Consider the following 20,856-nt stretch of genomic DNA (forward strand, 5'->3'; position numbering starts at 1 on the left):
TTGAAAATCCTTAAATTTGAACAACTGCTTCTGCTTGTGATCTGTGAGATCTCTTCCCCCGTGCCCTTTTGAGAATAGATAATTGTCTGACAATTAATGATATCAAGAACAACCCAAACGTGACTAGAACATACAAGAATTGCCAGAGGTATACATAAAATTCATCATATATCCCGGCGTTCCATGTAAGATAACAAATATAGCAAGATACAGCTTGTAAGAAGAGCGTAATAAATGTTATAGTACAACAAATTATTTTTTGGTTGTTCAATTTCATTTCGGTGAGAGATGATAAGAGAATAGCAAGTTGAATAGTTGCCCCTTGCACAAAGATGAACCATACAATTAAGCTTTGCGCTGTTGTCGCAGTATCAGATGGTATTATTAATCCATCATCCCTGTATTCATAGAAAATTACAAAAGCGGGAACCAACAGAGAGACTGCCATTGAAATGACATATGTATTGCATATATGGACAATCGAAGGCATCCAAATGCTTTCTTCGTAGTAAGTGTCGAGGAGCTCTGGTCTAATTATCCATTCTGAATCAGATTCACTGCCGCTAGTCCTTGATTCAGGCCCAATTAGAAGATCATTGAGCTCCATATCTATTATCATAATTAGAAAATGTAAACCTTTACTATACCTAGGTAGGTACTGGGCGTTATACGTACTAAACTGCCGGGTTGGGTTATTGTATGTTGTATGCTTCGCTTTGTCCTTTTCTAGAATTACCAGTAGTTAATATGTGTAATGAGACTCGCTCTAAGAGTTATCATTCAAACCTGAAGATAGAGATTTGAGAAAGAGCTCAAATAAAGTTATTAATGGCAAAGCCAGGAGTAGAACGGGGAGGACTTGGCCGAACGACCATGAGTTATCTTGGTTTGTCGATCGAGTTGAAAGAACTCTGAGGTTTTTAATCTTAATTGTCCCCCATGCCAATGAGAATATCAACCAGAATACCTTCATTTTATATTAGTAGAAAATTCCGAATATTTTAGTAAATGCTAAAAGGGACGAAGGTGTGGAACATACATCAGAAGCTAGTGATGCCCATAAATCTACCCACACACAAAGAGTCACATGCGCCGAGACTACAATATTAGAAACAACTCGATCTTCCAAAGTTGATGTGCCGAAGAATCTTTGAAAGAAGAGAGCGCTCTTGAGTAGTCTGTTGATAATACGGACTGAGATTGATTCAACTCCAAACCATGAAATCCGTCGATGTAGCTTGAATATCCGTGCGATGAAACCTAATCCTAATAAAAGGATCGATATGATCATTGAATCCCTTCCGCTAGAAGATGTATAGTCGAAATTAAGATTGAAGTACGAAGTGGCATTATCAGAAGGAAGAGCTAGGGTATTAGAACCAATGATAAGTTCATAATAATCGCCAGCAACGTCTATATCTGAACAGGTCAAGTACTCCCAATCGAAGTGGCCAGTTGGCAACATAGAGGTTACTAGGCACACTAACAAGGTGAGCATAGCCGCAAGTCGCCACCATCTTTCGGTCGGGTGGTTGATGAGATAGTTCCGTAAAAAGATCAATGCCGAGAGATGCGTCGCACAAGAGAACCAAGCTAAATAGGTGACCATTTTCCAATGGAAGGCAGAACGCCCTGACCGAGAAAGATAGTTGCCAATAAGTATTGAGAGACCCGTGATGGCTTGCGTGTCAGCTAAACTTAAAACACACTTTTCTATCAGTTCAGAAGAGCAAGTTTCCTAGTTTAAACGACCATAACATACTTGATTGAAAGAAGTGTGGAAAGCCTGATAAATATAGGATTCTCTCAATTCTACTGCCCTAATCTTAAAAAAACCCCTTATAGTTCTGAGTATAATTTGATCGAATGGGTTTGGGCGATTCGCCTTCTTTTCTTGGTTGTCCTTTCTTCTGAATGGGTCCAAGGTAGGATCAAAAGCGAGGATATAATGTATGCAGACCACGAAGAGTAGAAAGAAAGCTGGGGCAATGAAACCAATGAGAACCTATTGAATCTTAATTAGGTATCAAGTATCATAAATCTTGTCCATTCATTATAATCTTACACCAACTCCGGATATATCCGGCACTGACGGTATACCAAAATCACGTAGAAAATCCTCGATTAAGCCTATGTTTATAGCTGATGAATTTGAACTGGTCATGGCGGTAAAATTCGGATGGTCCTGTATATCAAGTGCGGGTTCTGTTGAAATAAGTGCAGGTTATGAGTATCATATTGGTTGATTAGTTGGTTAAATTGCTAGTTCAAGGTAATGGGTCGTAAATGGTACCTACATATATACCCATTAAATACAAGGCGTAAACTCCTAGCCACCTATGTCATATTCCAGTAGGTAGGTACAATATAGTCAATCTGTAGAGAGAAGTAGTAGTCTGAAGCAAAGCCAGGCTGCCTGGCAATTTATTGTAGTGGGATCTATCATGTCTCAGACAGCCCACCCCCTAGACTTCCTTGGACCCCAGCGCTAAGAGATCAGCCCCAACGCCACCGTATCACCAACTTGTATTTGTGATATAAGGCTCTATGATGTTTGTCAGGGCCCTGGAATCATAATCTCCGAGCTCCGACTCAAATCCAACCATTACACTATCCCAATCTTGCTGCGCCATCGGAAAGCCGTAATCAACGAGGCTTGGTTGTATGGGATTAGGTATTATGGCTGAATCCTTCGAAGCCCCTACAGCTGGATCGTGATCAGGAGTTTGTATTTGGTACCCCGCACTACCCAAGTGGCTTTTCTTAGCGCTTGATACTACGAGGTTGGCGATGCGACCGAATCTCTCGCAAGCATCGTGGACTTTTTGGATTGTGGGAGAATTTGCGCCTGTCGGGGCTAATATCGACACCACCGAGGAAAGGAGGCTCAGGTCAGTACTAGACGATGTCGCGATGGCATTGCCAGCTAAGACAATGAAAGGCACAAATGGTACCAGGGACAATATTCTTCAGAAGCACATCAGCAATAGAAGGGCGAGGGCTATTCATAAACTTACATATTTAGAAACATCACCCAATTGGATGGGTATTTTCGCAGTACGTTATCTCCAACCTCTACCAGTTTTGACAGCGCTCTGCGTGCCGAATCTACGCATTCATTGGAGCACTGCAATGGATGGGGCTGCGCGGAACTAGGTGGGAGTATCCGGTATACAATAGTAAGTAAAGAATGAGATACAAGTTCGACTAATAAAGCGGCCGCTCCATACATCTCGTCCCACGTAGGATCTGCTTGGGTTGCCTAGGGATGGTTTAGTCATGTCAGCGGGAGATCGGAAGGAGGTTTACGCCGAGGTCATACAGATCTAACGGAATCTAGAATGCTAATGAGCCTAGCAGCAAAGCCTCTCACATATTCGGAACGGGTCTGTTGTGAGGCCTGTCGCGCCGACCCCGAAAATAGGGTTTGTTGAATTTCATCCATGATAATGGCTTGATTGAGAAAACCAGCGTATACTCTACTAACGTTAGAAGATCCGAAAAATACAGCCTTGGGAAGACTCGCCTTGCTGGAGCATCAACTCTGTCCGTTCGGATAGGGGTTGTCACGTCGTAATGGTGAATGATAGGTGTCCGTCCACTTGTCATGGCCAACCCCTTTTCCCAGCAATAAATATGCCAAAACACGGAGGCCTTTTGAACATGGTCCTGGCTTCCGACATTTTCAGATAAACGATGGAAACCCAAGTCTAAACAGGCTCTTGCGGCGGCACTAATCAGCCTCCACGCAATCGTGCTGTGCCCTTCTTTGACATAAAAGGTACCCTGAATTGTTAGTATTATCTTCCCCATATCTACTTGGTAAACAAGTACATATAAGATTTATACTAACAAGTAACGCCAAGGCTCGACACGATTCTCTTGAGGGTTCCGAGCATAGACGAAGGCTCTGCATCGCTGCATCGGCATTCGCCTTCAACAACCCACAGTGCGAGCGCATTATATCGAAAGTCGTACCCATACGCTCGCGTTCGGCTTCGTTAACACCAGAGAAGAGGTGGTACAGGCCAACATTGACACATATCCAAGTCCACAGCGATATAGGTTCTGTTGCGAAATAAACTCCCCGACACATATCGATGAATTCGTCCTCTTCGAAGGTGGGGATGTCTACGAAGAACTGTTGTTTGTGGGACTTGGCTAAGCGTAAGAGCTTCAGAACAATATCTACCGGGGGTAGTGGCAGTTTCCCAAAATCAAGGTCGTCTGCCGAGGGGAGAGATGGGGTAGCAATCGGGGCCGAAGTTGCAGTATCACCTGCCTCTGCGCCATGGAGAAGCTCTGCAACTTTCTGTGGAGATAACGTCGTTGAAGCCTCTTGAGACTCGACGTTGAGAAGCTCGGACGCTGTTAGTGCTGCTTCGAGTGCATTTTTAACCTGATGGGCGTGCGACTGGAACGAGGTATCGCCATTATAGCCTTCGCGAACTTTAGACAAGCTGGGAACCTGTTCATCAATCATCGGCGATGGTGTATGATGTGTGGCCTCTGATGTTTCCCCTGTTGAACAAGGTGTCGAAGTTTTATTTAACATGAGTGTCTGGAGCATTTCTCTAACATCACTAAGTTGACGTCTGACATCTTGTACAGCTTCATCATATTTCGATGATATGAGGACACGCTGTCGCTTCTCGGACGGCCGGGGTGTGGTCCGACATGCGATATTGAGGGTCACACAACTTGAACATGGTGACCTCCTATCACATTTAGTCTATCAAAAGTGTTAATCAAGTAGCTTAAAGCAGGATCTTATGAAGCAACGCGCATACCTTTCGAGACTTGCAACTATCGCACTAAGTTATATTTATGCTTATATTAGTAACAACTGCTAAACGTGGTTTCTTTTAGTTAACGGGAAAGTCTTACCGCTGGTCTTCGCTCTAACGGGATACCGGGGCCCGTATCACCCATTTTCTAGAAATCGCAGTATCCTTCGATAAATACAGAATATGGAAATACTAGATCCGATAACTTCCAAAGTCCCGGGGCTTGGGGTACATAGATTCCCGTCGGGTCCCTAGGCCGCCGATGGAGGGAGTGAGATGACGACATTCAGGGCTGAATTCGGGGCTGGAGTCTAAGCCATAACCGTGCACAGCCACATAGAATGACAGGGATTAATAGGGGTAATAGGGGTAACGCATTGAACACAGACTCCATTCTCACATTGTTGCTAATTCTAGTTTTTCTCTTCCTTAGCTACTCGAATACCTCGGTTACTATCCTCTAGACTCACACAGACCGAACAACCTCGATGAGACCTTCATTCCCATCCCCTTTGTTATAAATGCCCACGATGTCTAAGCCACAGCTATCAATGAGCTCGCGCCATTCACGCTCAGTGCGCTCACGAGATGATAACTGGGCCATCATGTAAAGGTCCATTGATATATGTTGCCATGCAGCATTCTGGTCGGAGATAACCTAATATTGAAACATGTTAATATTTGGTTTGAGGTCGTTTCAACCACTTTCAATACAAGCAAGGCAACTTGGCAGGCAGAGAAGCACGTACACAATCGCTGATGAGGATTTTGGAGTATCCCGGCTCCATGACGTCTTTCAATTGGGCAAGTATCTTCCGACATTGCTCATCCGGCCAATCGTGAAGCACGGAGCGCATGAAATACGCGCGAGCGCCCTTGATGGGCTGCGGGGTGAAGAAATCATGGACCTGCAGTTCGATGCGGCCGTCGGCACCGACGCCCTTCTCGGTCGCGGCGGCCACAACCTCGGGGATCTCTTGCAAGATGAGCCGTCCCGTGTACTGCGGGACATCGCTCCGGAAGTCCTGCAGAATCTGCCCTGTGCCGCCACCGATATCGACGAAGACTGAGGCGTCGCCATCCGGCTTCAGACCCTTTATGAGCTTGGAACGCACGGGATACATGTCTGTCCAGGCAGGGCGATGCAGGCGGAGTGTGTGGACGTAGTCGTGGAAGGCTTCGAATACGTCCGGGTGCTGGACCAGCCAGGAAAAGGCGGAGGGGCAGTTGTTCGCGTATTGGAAAGGCCCGTCCGTGGAATCTTCGGGGTTCTGAAAATTGGTGCTCCTTAGATAGGCTGGCATTTTGGCGAAGGACAGCTGAGTAATATCGAAGCTGGGTGATGTTACTAAAGCAACTAGGGTAAATTGGGAAGATTATACATGGACATACGAGAATGTGATACCGGCGGCGTATTCTTTGATCGCTAGGAGCCTTGTTACGTCATTGGGAACATACACGTCAGGGCGTTGTTCATCTAGCATGCCCATGGAGACACACGCGCGGCTAATGCGCTTCACAAGAGTAGGTGAGGCCCCTGTTGCAGCAGCTAGATCCTCGCTAGACTTGGGACAGCCGCCGTTCTTGACGGCAGTCTCGAAGATCTTCAAATCGACAGCTATACGGGAAGCTACTGTTCTGGTTGGCTAAGAAAGATCGATATATGTTAGTATCGTTCCTAAATATGTTTTAATGAAACTGATGGCACGACACTTACAACTGCCCATATGTTCCACAGGACAGTTTCAACGGGCGTTTCTGCTGCAAGAACGAGCTCTCTCGCACTTGCGACTAGTCTCTCTCGTGCGGCCTGGTCGCCGGTCATGAATTTCTCTCCATCCTCTGCTACCTGTTTAAGCGCTTGCGCGACTTTATCTACGTTGGGCGTTTCAGAAGCCATGCCTAATGAGTAACACGTAGATGAAGGAATCCGAAGGTGAGAGAAGTTGAATTTTATAAAGACGATAAGTGTGATAAATACCTACCTACCTAGTATCTAATGGGAGGGGATGTGATATGCTATTTATTTTATTGGTTTGACAATTTAGCTAGGACAATACCTAGTAGGTCCCTCTTATACCCCTCCACAATGCGATAAAGAAGGCTACTGCAAGGGATAACCAATCGCTATAAATATCTTGTTGCTTCCATATATCAAACTAACTGCAGGCTACGGCTTTCTTTGCTACGTGGTTAGTGGTGGGTCACCTAACCTATTGATCTACGAACCAACGCCTACCAATTAAACCAACATAGGAAATGCTCATACTCATTTGAAATGTCAGCTTCAAGCTTAGGTTGGATTTTTTTTAGTATTTCCAAGACTGGCTTGGCTACCTAGTATGTTGTGCTACTCACTTACAAGCATCCATGGATATTATCTTCTCCTCGCGCCGTGTTCTTTGACGATTTAAAACCCCCACGACGCCGTAGCTCTCCAGATTTCACTACCTAGTGTTGTTATTACCACCCCCTTACCTCTATCATGAACACCAGTATCGCGCTCCCTCCGGATGAGAATCGCGGGCCTGCCATAAACGTCATCGCTTAGATAGACACTATTATTTCCATTGCGTTTGTCGAATTACGGCTCTATGGCCAGGGTTTCGTTACATATTCATATAGTAAAGACAACATAGCTGAAACTTAACTACCCCGATGACCCAACATGGGAGTTATATTACCTTTCCATCGCAACTTACCTAGATAGTGGGTTAGCCAACTACCTACCTATATATCCCCTATGTATAGCCTGCCTGATTGATCCAAATGTTTATCATTGAAACCAATCTTGTCATCATAGCTGCCTCCACATCTACACTGCTGGTACTATTGAAGGCGCTTTTCACAAGGGTTCAACCACAAAAGGCCTTCAATAGGTACGAGCCAGCATCAGGGTATTCTCTCTCACACAAATTATAAGGCTATTGAGAACTTCATGGACAAGTTTTGTCTACACATATGGTCCCCTTGTAAGGAAATACGACCTAGGATTATCATTACTATGAGATGTATTGAACTAACACTTTATATCATATTTCCAAGCAGAATGTGTCTACTTTGCCTTTCTCCAGGCTTCGAAGTGTAATGTCAGTTAATTAAATGACATCAATATGGAACTTATATCTAGCAGGTAATATTTTTATATGGGTGGGAAACTGCGCTGTAATTTGGGTACTCATGATGCTAAGCTATACTGCGCCTAGCGTATTTTTAGGGGATTTACGTTAGGCAGTCGGCAGCTCTGAAGATCACCTTGGCAGGGTTTGGGGACGGGACGGGGCGCTAATTTTAGCTACTAACCACCTAATGTTGTAGGCTGCTAAAAGCGCGATGCATGCATCCGGGCCAACTTCAAATGCAGCTAGGCCTTCAGAGCATGGCCACTGCACCTCTCGACGCAGAATTCTGCATGTTATAGCATGTAATTTCAATCGGACTGTTCCTTAAATATCTGTCTCCCTAAAAGACTGCAAACGCTAAATGCGCGACCAGGTTAGTAATTCATCCGCACTGTATTGACGCAAAGCCCTGGAAGGCTTTAAGGTTGGGTGTAATACTGATTGTTGCCCTGAAGTTCAGTGGATAACTGCTATCGGCGAAGGGAGCTATCGAAACAATGGATTCTACAGTGCACATAGGCACTACTCTACACGGTCTTAAACCCTGATCAGATTAGGTAAGTTCCTACTTACGTCAGCATTTAACTGAAAACATCAACACTTGAATAAGCTGTTCATTTTTCATTTAAGATGGAATCATGTAACTTTACAATAGCGCTGGATTATCTGAATCGATAAACTCAGGTTACACCTTATTTATATGTGTATAGGTCGAGATGTTGCAGAAAAACAGTAGGAATGACTAAGCAAATATGTTGACTTCAAGTCTTAAATATTATGTCAGCATAGAAAGAGTCAGCAGCGATCACGTGATAGTACCCACTCACAGTCTGATTAGGTATGTAACAAATCTGTGGAGTAGAATCAGGTCTGCAAAATCGGCATAAGTGTTCCATTGCATAACGAAAAGCAATTATCAATATTCTATAAAATTTGAAAAATAAGAAAACATAAGACGGATTAAAAGGATGAAGCCAAAGCCTATATATGCTGTAATCTAACGCAAGTTACGCAACAACTTCGAAACGAGACAAATTCCTCCAATATTACAAGATCTCCGTCTGTGAGATATCTACGGTCCGAGCTCAGTCCGACGCGACCCTCGAAATCTTGAATCCTCCCGGGATGCGCTTCTGGAAGACTTTAGTCGGGTCGTAAGCAGCCGCCACATCTCGCATATGCTCGATGTTTGCAGCGCCGTAGCTGCCGAGGGCATCCTGACTCGCATCCGCATAGTTGAGGTAGATAAAGTCCATGTCTCCGTTAAGCGATCTCGTCGCCTCTTTAACGCGCGCCGTGAATATGCTGGTCTCCACCTGTGCTATCGCGAGCGCTGCATCGCCCTCGCTTGTGTCGACCGCGACACCGGTGCTCCATAGGATGCCATTGTACGGAACGCTGTCTAATCCAAGCATGTTTCCACCTTTCTGGTGACTTATCTGAGCCATGTATGAAGGTAGTGGTTGGAAGAAGATGAACGTTTTGAACTTGTCTGGGTTGATGGAGCGTTTGAGAGTCTCCACATATTCTTCGTGAAGCTCGACGCAACGGCGGATGATTTTCGGGTCGTTGCGAAATGTCAATGTTGTTCCAACATTGCTAAATTCTGTTAGTCAATGATCTTCATCGCTTTGAGGGAACCAACATACTTGGAATCACCAGGCACTTGCGATCCAAGAGCGGCCTTTGCCATACTTTCAACGGTCGACACATTTACCAAGCTAGGGAGAGTCTTCAGTTTGTCAAACGCGGTCGATGAATTCGCATTGCCCTGTGTGTTGACATGGATCAAGCCGATGATGGTATCGGGGCTGACGGAAGTGTTGTGGCTGTAAAAGGTTATGAGAGCGTTATCAGCTAGAGACTGGTCTTGGTTGGTGAATCCAACGACTGCGTCTACCACGTCATCCGAGTATTTCCCGCTCAGGTAGCGCAGTTCGTAGTATATATCCTTGGCTGGGATGGCTTCCATATCGTATCGCGTCACGATGCCGAAGTTGCTACCGCCTCCCTTGAGAGCCCGCCACAGATCCGAGTTAGTCGTATTATTGGCATTGACAATAGTGCCGTTAGCTAGTACGACTTCGAAATTGACGACGGAATCGCAGCCAAATCCCATTCGTCCGGAAAAGAACGAATTGCCGCCTCCTAAGAGGAATCCACCAACACCTACATCGCCATCACGACCGCCGGTTGCAGTTACACCATCTTTCAACAGGTCTGTGTAAACATTTCCCCAACGGCCGCCAGGTTGGATCTTAGCGAGGTTGGCTTGCTTATCGTAACTGCTCGAGTTCATCATGGTCAGGTCAATAGTCACACCATCGGCAATGTTATTGCTTCCGGGCCAACCATGACCACCGCTACGTATCGCGACATGCCAATCGCCCGCGCCGTCATTGGCATTAACTAGTGCTGTCAATGCAGTAGATACTTCGTCGGTACTTTGCGGTAAAACAAGACAGTATGGTCTCATGCGGGCGTTCGCGGAGTACCAGGACTCGATTTGAGGTTCGTATCCGGCGTCCGTTGCGAATAGGAGTCGATCTCCGAGACCAGCAGCCTTAAGAGCTTCGCACTACATATCACATGGTTAGTTATAATGTCGCCTGCTATTTTTACTTAGAAGTATTATGGGTTTCGCTGATTACTGGCAAGATCCCACTAGTAATGACGCTTGGATCGTAAGTACCATTTCTGGGCATCAACCAAGGACCTGGTGGCAGTTCCGCTGACGCAGTGGTGGTACCCGCGAGAGCTACCGCAGCGACGACGAGAGAAAGCATGATAGCGACCTTGGAATCGGAAATATAGTAGAATTGTAAATCGCAATGCAGATCTAAAATGCTGGTCAAGGGGGTCGTGGCAGGTGCTTTGAAAACTGTAGGTGGGTACAGATGTTGGTTCTGAAATCGTGGAATCGTCCATTATTTATATTCATTTTCATTATAAAATACTAGAAATTGTTATCGCTGCAGTCTCCGGTCGTTTGCTAATGAGTGTTGCGACTCTCCAATGGGCTCCTACATGTTGTAAGGAATCTCCGTGTCATCGGCGATAATTGTGGGGACATTGTACGGCGGCCTAGGGACCCGAGATCCTCCGGGACTTGGACACCAACTTCCGATGTCAGCAACGCCTGTGCCACAGTAATCAATTGACGTCTCTAGTGAGGCGCTGAGGATCAGATGTCGTGTCAGCACCTTAAATGTGAAATTTGCCGGACTACTTTGTATACAATTCGTTGTTACCATTCTCAGCTGAACACCCCGACACGCCCGGCTTCCCCCTCTCACCCTCCCAAAGAAAGTCCCTATCAAAGGGTTGCTAGGAGCTATATTGAATGTAAACCGATTTCCCTAGTTCACTTTAAATTTGGGTTGGAATAGTGTGCAGCTGAAGTGATAGCTTGTAGGTTACGTTTTGGTTGGCGCGTCGTGGATGTTCGGTTTGTACAAAGGGGGGAATGAAAAAGGGGGAAAAGAAAAAAGTTTGGTTATCCCACCCTCACAGACCGTTTCGTCCAGCTTCACAAGATCAAGTATCTGGTCGGTGGTTAGACGCCATAAGCCTACATGTCGCGACCCTAGAGATTACTCCCGAGTCGCGTAGGGGCACCCAGTCGCGTAAGGTGTGGATTTTGCAAACCGTCAGAACATTTGTCAGGAAAGGACTTAGTCCTTGGGGGAATTAAACCCCTGGTGTTTTGATCATCTAACCACTTGACCAACTGCCCTTAAATTCTTGACAATTAGAAGTTTCTTTCGATATATATGCTTCCTCTAGTTGCCACCACTATTTACCCGAAACTGCCTGATAGTTGCCTATGAAACGCGCCAAAATAAAAACGATACTCGATTCAAAGCTCCATAAAACAGGTGCACTTTAAGTAACCCTCGCCCTCTCCCGCTTATCTGAAAGGAATTACAACATCTTTCATTTTCTATCTTTAGAGTCGCAGACTTTTACACGACTCGCTATTTTAACACGCGTCTACCCGTATTAGATACCAACTTTTTCCATGAGGAAAATCCGGTTGAATAGGTATTAGAGATCATTATCTACCTACCTAGATTATTCATTCTGGGTTTTCATCTCATATAAAATCTTTAGTATCACTTTAGTATGCATCTAGGGTCCAATATATGGTTAAGAAACCCAACTTAGGGCTACTTCTTTTAATAACTAAACGAGTGATATGATACCGGCAATCCAACTTTCAACCCATATAAACGACCGACTGCACTATAGTACTTGTTCCAACCCCTATATATAATAGATCTCCATATATACACTGACCAACCCCCTTTCTACTATATCAGTTGTCATTTGATCCTCTAGTGGTCGGGGCACAGGCTCGAGTCTCCGCAGCCAGGGCAGAAAGCCTTGTTGGAGCCATTGGGATAGTCAACGATGGAGCAGGGCTTTCCGTCACCACCCTGGGGTCCGGCGCATGAGCCTGAGCCGCACACTTTGTTGTAGAAGCCAACTCGGCATGAGGTGCCGTTGCAAGTCTATGTACAGAAGTCTGTTAGTAGGGAATCTCTGATACAATATCAAGGTTTCCCAAAAACTTACACCAAACTTGGAAGCGGCGCTGCGCTTTTCTCCGCTGTCAGCGGGAGATGCGACTGCCGAGGTAACGGCGAGGGCGATGAGAACGGAGCTGAGAGTGAAACGCATGGTTGCTGTTTTGGAAGGTAAGAATCAAGAAGTTGATTTTAAATGTTGTTGTAGATGTGGTTGATATTGTTGTTGTTGATGTGATGGTGTTTGAAACTGAGCTGTCTTGGGATGAGGTTTTCTCGTCTTCAGAGGTGCGGCCCTGTGATGTTTATATATCTGTTGAATCTACCTCCGAGGACTCGAGGATGTTAGAAGCACGATACAAATCTCCTCGGAATCGTGTCACTCCATGTGTAACTATCCAACCTTCTGATCGAGAAGTCCTAGTCAGCTTACTGAAGACGTAGGTAATCATATAGCCTCAATGATAGTTACCAATTACCTCAGTCCCGCGACGTCCAACACGTTGAGAACCTACTATTCTATGTAGTGGCTGCGTGGATGCTCGATCTGTAGTCAACGGAGACCAGTGATAGTTGAAACATCTACTCTTAAACTACAGTAGAATGATGATTATTCTATTCACATTCTAGCCGTTGAAAAGTATTAGAAAACTCGTAGAACGTAAAATCACTCTAAGCTGTGGTATATTCGAGTCCCATATTGTGTTCGTACATGGCTTCGAACATAGAATATACTAACACATAGGCGACAGCACACTAAAAACTACATAAGCTAAGCCGCCAAGTATGATTAGCTAGAGATCCGAGATACCTTCAGGGCTAGAAGTTAGCATTATTTCATGCCGTAAACCACATGCCATGTTTCGACAAATATCTTCTAAGAGTGTAATGTGTTACACCGATTACATGCAGTATTTGGAACTCCATCAGTTTGACATAAGTGGTCTTTTATACGACGCCCCAATATATGTTAACGCCGTGAGTCAACGGGTAAGACGGCGCTGATTTGACCTTGTATCATACAATATAAGGCAATATCTGAGTAATTGGAACAAGAGGATAGACTTATAAGAGTATTTTCGAGGAGGTACCTCACCTGTCTTTGGTATGAGTCTTTGTTGACATTGACCGCCGTATGTTGCGATTTATTGCGCAGATTATACAATACCTACCTAGGCAGGTACCTACCGTGGAAGTTACAATTAAGGCCATCAGTAAAGTGTGGAACTCCAAATATAGCGTCGCCAACTACCGTATGTTAACGTGATGACATAATACCATATAGAACATGTTGGTAGTCTTTCGTTGGTCGCACAGTCGCATATAGTGGATTAGAGAATCGGATCGCTGACACTTGCATTCATCCAGATATTCATATAATATAAATGGGACTGTTGTAAATCTCTGCCCTTTAAAGTTAATCATGGGATGATGTAACAAATAGCTAGGTCAGCTCAGCGTAGCATTTCGCAGCCAACTTCATTTGGAACCTACAGTTAATATTATGCACAGTTACTCCACTTTCTACGCATCTAGCTAGAATGATTACTTAAAAGTATTTTCATTACCATACCTAGAGGGTAATACTAACGCATTCTACATCTCTTCTAAACTAGTGGCGGCATCAACATATGTCTGCCCAAAGCTTGGCAAATCGTAGCCTTAGGTCCAGAGCTGAGTAGCTTGATCGGCGGTGTAAGCAAGTCAGCTCGTATAATGTCGCAATATAATCAAATTAACTGTACCGCTAGAATAAGGTTATGTACAATTTACAAGACATCCATGTTTTTATATTAATAGGGCATGATCCCATCCCATGACCTACGGATTCATATGATCTATCAATCATGTATAGGTATACATTTTGCTACGTTCTAAGTTGTTATTTTGGAACTAAGCTCTTTAGACCGTTGCTACAAAGGTCGATGGGTACAAGGCCAACTTCTTCAATTATCAGTGTAGTAATTTTAAGTTATCGTTACTTTAGATGTCCGCCATCGGTTCACCTACAGCCGGTCACCTGGTCACGGTATGGAAAAAGGGCGAGAAAAACCATCCCATGGGATGAAGTGTTTCAAGGTTCTCGGGAGACACAAATCATAGCGAGATCAATGCGTTCTGCTTTGCAACATTAATGAAATAGAGGCGTAAATAGAAAAGAAAGGGAAAGTGACGGGGAAATATATAGCAAAGGAAAAGATGGCGAGAGGGAGAAAATATAGGTACCTAGTAGATGGAAAGATATATGATTTAAGAAATGCGATGAAAAAGTTGTGACGGAGTAATATGACGAATGACAGAGTGCCCGTAAATCCTAGAGATCGGATAATAGGCCATGGAATGTTACGAAAATGTTTTCTAGAACCTGCTAAGTGTCTAAATACCAATTCTTTTTAGAAGCTACGACGTAGCCAAGTGCTGTATCTTGAAACCTAGGTAGAAGATGAATAAGGCATCTTGTAAAATTTACCTGAAAGGGAATATCTGACCTACTCCTGACCAATCAAAATACCACATATTCAGATACTGGTTGAAAGATGATCTACTCATTCTACTCCGATCTCCTTTCTCTACCACTGACCAGACAAATATATACGTATCATATATGGGAAGCAACTGTGGCTAAATTCAACGGAATATGAATTTACATTTCAATAGTACCTATTAATTGTCACGAGACGGAATCAAAGAACAAGAAAATAACGACGTTGTTGCGCGAGGAGCTCTAAACGACCTACCCCCACCAAGGAGAACATTATATACATACAGATGAGGCTATTTATCTATTCTGTTCCCAGGGCTAGCGATCAACAGGACCTCACAAACTCAACGCACCTCCACGGGTCAAGCCCGAATCTCGTGGATCTCTAGCTATTAATCTTCCCCAGACCAGACTTGGGTGGACAGTAGTTAACCCATCTCGACCGCAGAACCAGGTGCAGTATCTTTTCCGCAATCATTCCATGCCTTCTGAAATCGATTCCTTTCTGGGGGTTACCCCTGAACGGAATTAAAGGGGCAATCCGCTGACTAAGCATCGCAGTACGAAATACAACCTATGTTATCATCGCCTCATAACATTACAACATCACAAAAACACACAATATCATTGGACGCAACACGTAACATCATGTTGAATACACATCTCGTTCCGATATATACCTATCCCTAAATACACCCTTACATCAAATCCAGGGACCGCACATGCGCCCATCTCAAAGGACCGAAGGAGTACGCCTAGCCCCGGCACGGAGGGTATAAATGAAGTCCCTACCTACTACTTTCCGTACCTAACCTCCCTAGTAGGAAAATCGATAAGATATCGAAATCATGAACGACAGAGCTGCAGCAAATTGCAGGTAACACGAGCTCGATAATGGCACGCCTTTGCTACCCTACAACTCCAGAAGACCGTCAACACCCTCGCTAACAGCAAATCAACAACCCTCAGTTGCGCTAGCTAAGACAGGACCCGTGTATTTCGTCATATACACAACGAATTTTTAGATTTCCTTAATAACCACTAAATAGCCCTACCCGGTGACCTGGGCACATCGCAGGAGCCATGTATATCCGTAAACAGATTCGAATCGGACTCTAGACAATAAATAGCCGCCTTGAGATGGCTAAGCCCATGACGGCCATAAACACTCCTAGGGCCGATAGTTCTAAATAGAATCCGCTCATGTTCTACCTTTTTTCCCCGGCGCCTTACCAACCCCTTTTAACTTAGCGACGTATCGCCGACATGAACCTCGACCTGTTGTTCTGTTACGTAATTCGTCTCGAGCGTTTTGATCGCGTGTCGTTCTGTAATATCATGATTGCATAGTTTCCACCATTGGCTTCATATGAGAATCGTCAAGACTGTAAGGTAGTCGGGGGATATGTGTAGCGTCGAGTGTAGCTAGGCGCCTAATTTTTATTTTCCTTTTTTTGAATATTCGTGTATCATTGGGAATCCTTCCCTTTTCGTAAAGGTTGTATCGACATATTGGGATGACTGCTGAAGGGTTTACAGATATGTACAAGGAGCGAGTAGGCTCTTTAGGATTGATCCGCTCTACGTTATTGTTAGATATTCTGTTGAACGTTGATAACTCCACGGAATCGACCATTTCATCCCAATATGGGACTGAAGGACTGAATTAGAGTTGGAACATTGAGTTCATCGTGAATATTGACCTCCTTGTAAAGGTGGGTAATATTCGGATCCCTTTGGTAAGCTTCTCCTGGAGGCTGATGGTGCTCGAAAGACACTGGCACTGAAATAATTCTTAACGTCTCAAAGGTCCGGCCTTGACGAATGACGACTGTGAACGTTTGATTCTTTCGATTATCGCTTACTCACTAGCAATGATCGACTTATCGGCTCGTGATGCCATGAAATTAGCATGACTCTCGAGGCAGTGCGCCATCAGATGGAGTACTATAGAACAATCAGTAAGTCTCGGGAAGGTTTGATCATCTTGAAATGAATAACGTACCAGGCCATATAGCGGATTTGTCAAGCATATACGCCGTGACCCTTAAGATCTTGGCTGCATATCCGCCGTGGCTATCCATCTGAAGACGAGAATCAATACCGCCATTGACATTGCCACTCACGATATCCATATTCATCTTCATCTCAGCGCTAGACAAGAGCTCCTGTATTTTGTGGATGAGTTTGACGTCCTCATCCTCAAGGAGCATAATCGCAGGAACTCCCCCCATATCAACATCATCCTTACCGAGGACACCAAGGTATCTCCCAACCCGATCCTGGAGTGTAGCGACCCATTCAGCAAGGACTTGTGCACAATCAAAGGAGCACATCGCGGACTGTACAGGAAGTTCACGGCTGTTGAACTCGGCAAACGTCACTCCTAACTTGTCAGACATAGAAAGAGAGTCTGCAGCGTAGAAAGCCGCCTTGCGAAGATGTTTCTCCCGACGAGTAATGGTTCGGCTGTTTGAACCATGAGCCTGCGGCTGCGCGGATGAAGGGAACTTTACAGCGGAAAATTCAGGCGACGATGATTGCGTTGGTGGCGAATCGATGAAAACCGAACTTGTAGCGGAGGCGTCGGATGGGTCTGTCATAGATTCTGCGTTTGACGACGGAGAATGCTCCGCATGCTGGGCAATTTCCGTTCCACGGGAGAGCTCATCGGCGAGCCCATCCCAGTCTCGCTGCCAAAACTTCTCTTTAGTTCGGGACATATTAACGAATAATCGAATGTAAGCTAGATCAAGTAAAGGGATAGCATCGGCTGACAAGGGGCCCATTCCAAATGGATTTGGACGTTCTAAGCTATGGTGCGGGTTGCTCGCCCAAGCTGACTGCCAAGCTTTCAGTGCCGGTTCAATGTGACGGTGCATCTTCTCGGTTTCTTCATTCGTCCACATCTTGTTATGATGGCGTTGTCGTGTCTCCCATATGTAATTGTGGAGCGCGTTGATCAAAACCAAGCAACCGAGAGTGCTGGGTTTTAGCTCACTAGGTGGAATATCATTCATTTGAATTCCTGGGCCCAATTGCTGTTGCCCGTTGCCGAATGCTAGCTTTTGTTGCTTCTCGTTAGTGCGAAGCAGTTCACTTAGGGCTTCATGGAAGGTCGTCCGGTTGTGTCCGGCGGCCCGCACACCACCCTTTAACTGGAAAGAGGCGGCACTTTCAGCTGCAAAGAACTCTTCATCGCTAGGTAGATCCAGAACTATTTCGGAATTTGTTAATGCTGGGGTGTGATTATAAGCGGTCACTAGGAGGCTCGAGAGAATGAAGATGACGTAAAGGGTGCGTTTTCGTTCCTCCATTGTTTTCCACCTCAACCACTCGGCCTGTTCCTCGGATTCAGCCTTAAGTCCCCCGTTCCAGTTTCCTTCGGCATCATTCATTTGGATTTCTCGGATTTCCGCCGCATCCATCTTTACCGGACGAAGCAAACCAGCAGCCTGAGCAAGGCTGACAAGGGCGGCAGAGTGGGTTGAGGCAATATCACTCGCAATCTTGTCCCCGCAATTGTGACCATACACCACATTCAGAAGCATCGCCTGTACCAACCATAGCGGCGTGTGGATCGAAGACTCGGGCCCTTGAGATCCTTGATCAGACGACGGGGTTCGCCTAAAATCGGCCTTTCGCATATCGGCTTTCCTTCGCTCCTCCAAGTATAACTGGATCATCTTCTTCGCCATCTCGAATAACTCCCTAGACTGACCGCGATCCATCTCATATAAGGCACCGATGGCTGCCATTGAGAGAACGAGGCACCCGCTTCCACCAATAATATTTGGTCGTCCATTGCCTGAATTGGACGGGGTATCAAACGACAGAGTAGGAATATGTAGGAAAGGCAGATGAGGGTGGAAATATCGGAAATAGCCTGTGACATATCGTTGGAGATCCTGAGTACTTGGTAAGTTCTTTATATTGTCGGAAGCGTTATCTGGGGTGCTGGAAAACTGTGGAGACATCGGTGATGTAGGTGAAGTGAATGAGTATTTACGGCCGCCAAATGTGGCACATTGGGATAATGCAGCGATAATTGCATTCCGCGTAGTATCGGTGATGGTTGAGACGGGAGAGTGTGACTGGTGGCCACCACCAATAGAAGTGGGTGTCTCCGGACCAGGGCCAAAGTTGCTCATTGATTGATTCATGCCGTGGGTGGTCAAGCCAGGCATTATGGAAGGGCTAAGCGAACTCATAGATGGAGGTGGTGTTGAGAAATAGATATCACTCATATTCTTTTGAGATGATGGCTGAGGAGACACTGGTGCTCCATTCAACAGATCTGGAAACACTGTCCCACTCATTTCCATGGAAAAAGGATTGGTCATCTGAGGGGGACCCATCACAGCCGGCTGCCATATAGAGCTAGATGCGGTTGTCACAGCTGTAGGGTTCGAGCCATCAAGCATCACATCACTAATACCGCTCTGACTAGTGGTGCTCATCGCGGACGGAGACGAACCGTCAACGGCATTCTCACCTGTAGTGTTGAATGACATCTGATGCTCGAACCCTGTTAGCCAGTCAAAGCTATCATCTATATGTTGGCTAGGGGTAGACATGTCCGTCATCCCATGACCAAAAGGAGATGTAGGGTCCAACGACATCGAATGTGGAGATTCGGTGTAGTGAAGCGCATTTGGGTTGATAGTCGAACCAGGTTGACCGAACAGCAAACCCTCGAAATCATAATCCTGTTGGAAAGGCATAGGCGGCGCGGTTCGCAACCCGGCATTGAAATCCATGTTATTAATGCTGTGAGTCTCCAGTTTCGGGAGTCCATGGTTCATGCCCCTGTGGCCCATTACCGCAGACATACCAGCAAAGCCGTTATCCATATTGTGTAACGGTAATCCTACGAGGCTCTGGTGCCGGCTGTGGGTTGGGGGCATGTGATGCTGTTGGTTTCTCGCGACCTGAGCATTAGCAGCTGCAATCATATGCATATGATTTCCGTCAACATGGCTAATTGTATTTGCGCGAGGCCTCATCGAGGCATTCGCCGCGGCGGCTTGGGCGGAAGCATTTGCACTAGCAACACTATTCTTGCGAGCTCGACTCTGAGCGGTGGCAGTACTGCTAGTACTTTCGCGACGGTTTCTCGGCCGCGACGAAGGTGTCGTGGTCTGATGAAGCTTCTGCTGGTGGCGCAGTAGCAAGTCTCGTCGAGCAAAGCATCGGGTGCATTCGGGACACTCGAACGGTTTCTCTTTAGTGTGGGAACGTTCGTGACGTTTCAGGTGTTCCAATCGGGCAAATGAGCGTTGACAAGTAGCACAGACGTGAGGACGAGGCTTGTCGGTCTTAGGCGGAGGAAACGGCGCGGGAGCTGCAGCAGTGGCGGTAGTGTTCACCGTAATAGAAGAAGCTTTACATGACAGTCAAAGTCAGCTGAATGAGTCAAATTGGTCACATTTGAGGTGGTTCGAGGGTGACAAAGTTCAAGTGGTTAATATTAACAAATTGATGTCGGCGTGGCTGACGGTCGCCGAAGCTAGATAAGAGAATACGGATGGGGAACATGGAGGGGCAATCAGAAAGCTCTTTTGGAGTTCTTGGAGGGGACGTTGAGGAGCCATACCGGAATCATCGTTGCCAGCATTGTTCCCTGAGACTGCAGCGGGCGGCGATGGGTTGGACATGACTGATTGAGAAGTGGGAGAAGCGGAAGAGAAGAAGGGGGGAAAGAGGAAATCCAACCGTCGACTACCGTCGAACTCTTGAAATGTTGCGGAATTGGAAGCAAGCAGTTTGTAATTATTTCCCTATTCCCTAAGATAAATTCAACGGCGGGTAGAAATCGAGGGTTGGGTGTAAGTGGGAGGAAAAAGGCAGAGCGAGCGATTACAACCGTTGATTGATTGTGGTTGAAAGTGTTTTTGCGCCTCTGCGTTGCGTGTGGTGGGGAGATTTTGGAGTGG

The 20,856-nt window shown here is 45.7% G+C and overlaps 6 protein-coding genes across 6 annotated transcripts; all 6 read right to left on the minus strand.

The window, feature by feature from the left end:
• Positions 1-7: 7 nt before the first annotated feature.
• Positions 8-2,433, minus strand: GGS22DRAFT_157575 (uncharacterized protein; the record flags this gene model as incomplete). The annotated part of the gene is made up of 6 exons (XM_047960521.1): positions 2,066-2,433; positions 1,763-2,005; positions 1,040-1,708; positions 787-967; positions 676-726; positions 8-609 (listed from the first exon to the last, which is right to left on the minus strand). The coding sequence occupies exons 1-6, from the start codon at positions 2,162-2,164 to the stop codon at positions 11-13; spliced, it is 1,842 nt and encodes a 613-aa protein (XP_047821438.1). The 5' UTR covers positions 2,165-2,433.
• Positions 2,434-2,448: 15 nt separating this feature from the next.
• On the minus strand, positions 2,449-5,154 carry GGS22DRAFT_111808 (uncharacterized protein). The gene is made up of 7 exons (XM_047957974.1): positions 4,888-5,154; positions 4,791-4,814; positions 3,854-4,732; positions 3,527-3,786; positions 3,323-3,479; positions 3,018-3,262; positions 2,449-2,967 (listed from the first exon to the last, which is right to left on the minus strand). The coding sequence occupies exons 1-7, from the start codon at positions 4,930-4,932 to the stop codon at positions 2,517-2,519; spliced, it is 2,061 nt and encodes a 686-aa protein (XP_047821439.1). The 5' UTR covers positions 4,933-5,154; the 3' UTR covers positions 2,449-2,516.
• On the minus strand, positions 4,848-6,749 carry GGS22DRAFT_157584 (S-adenosyl-L-methionine-dependent methyltransferase). Its single transcript, XM_047960522.1, has 5 exons — positions 6,505-6,749; positions 6,180-6,433; positions 5,537-6,122; positions 5,221-5,445; positions 4,848-5,156 (listed from the first exon to the last, which is right to left on the minus strand). The coding sequence occupies exons 1-4, from the start codon at positions 6,685-6,687 to the stop codon at positions 5,254-5,256; spliced, it is 1,215 nt and encodes a 404-aa protein (XP_047821440.1). The 5' UTR covers positions 6,688-6,749; the 3' UTR covers positions 4,848-5,156; positions 5,221-5,253.
• Positions 6,750-8,826: 2,077 nt separating this feature from the next.
• On the minus strand, positions 8,827-10,695 carry GGS22DRAFT_198812 (FAD binding domain-containing protein; the record flags this gene model as incomplete). Its single annotated transcript, XM_047966186.1, has 3 exons — positions 8,827-9,508; positions 9,559-10,487; positions 10,561-10,695. The coding sequence occupies 3 exons, from the start codon at positions 10,693-10,695 to the stop codon at positions 8,995-8,997; spliced, it is 1,578 nt and encodes a 525-aa protein (XP_047821441.1). The 3' UTR covers positions 8,827-8,994.
• A 1,551-nt stretch (positions 10,696-12,246) lies between these two features.
• GGS22DRAFT_186440 (uncharacterized protein) lies at positions 12,247-12,592 on the minus strand (the record flags this gene model as incomplete). The annotated part of the gene is made up of 2 exons (XM_047964456.1): positions 12,247-12,423; positions 12,488-12,592. The coding sequence occupies 2 exons, from the start codon at positions 12,590-12,592 to the stop codon at positions 12,247-12,249; spliced, it is 282 nt and encodes a 93-aa protein (XP_047821442.1).
• Positions 12,593-16,781: 4,189 nt separating this feature from the next.
• GGS22DRAFT_186441 (DNA binding regulatory protein AmdX) lies at positions 16,782-20,577 on the minus strand (the record flags this gene model as incomplete). The annotated part of the gene is made up of 3 exons (XM_047964457.1): positions 16,782-16,867; positions 16,926-20,303; positions 20,457-20,577. 3 exons carry the CDS (start codon positions 20,575-20,577, stop codon positions 16,782-16,784), a joined length of 3,585 nt encoding a protein of 1,194 aa, XP_047821443.1.
• Between the last annotated feature and the right edge of the window lie 279 nt (positions 20,578-20,856).

The sequence above is a fragment of the Annulohypoxylon maeteangense genome (genome assembly GCF_022496945.1).
Source record: "Annulohypoxylon maeteangense strain CBS 123835 unplaced genomic scaffold GGS22scaffold_4, whole genome shotgun sequence".
NCBI lineage: Eukaryota > Fungi > Ascomycota > Sordariomycetes > Xylariales > Hypoxylaceae > Annulohypoxylon > Annulohypoxylon maeteangense.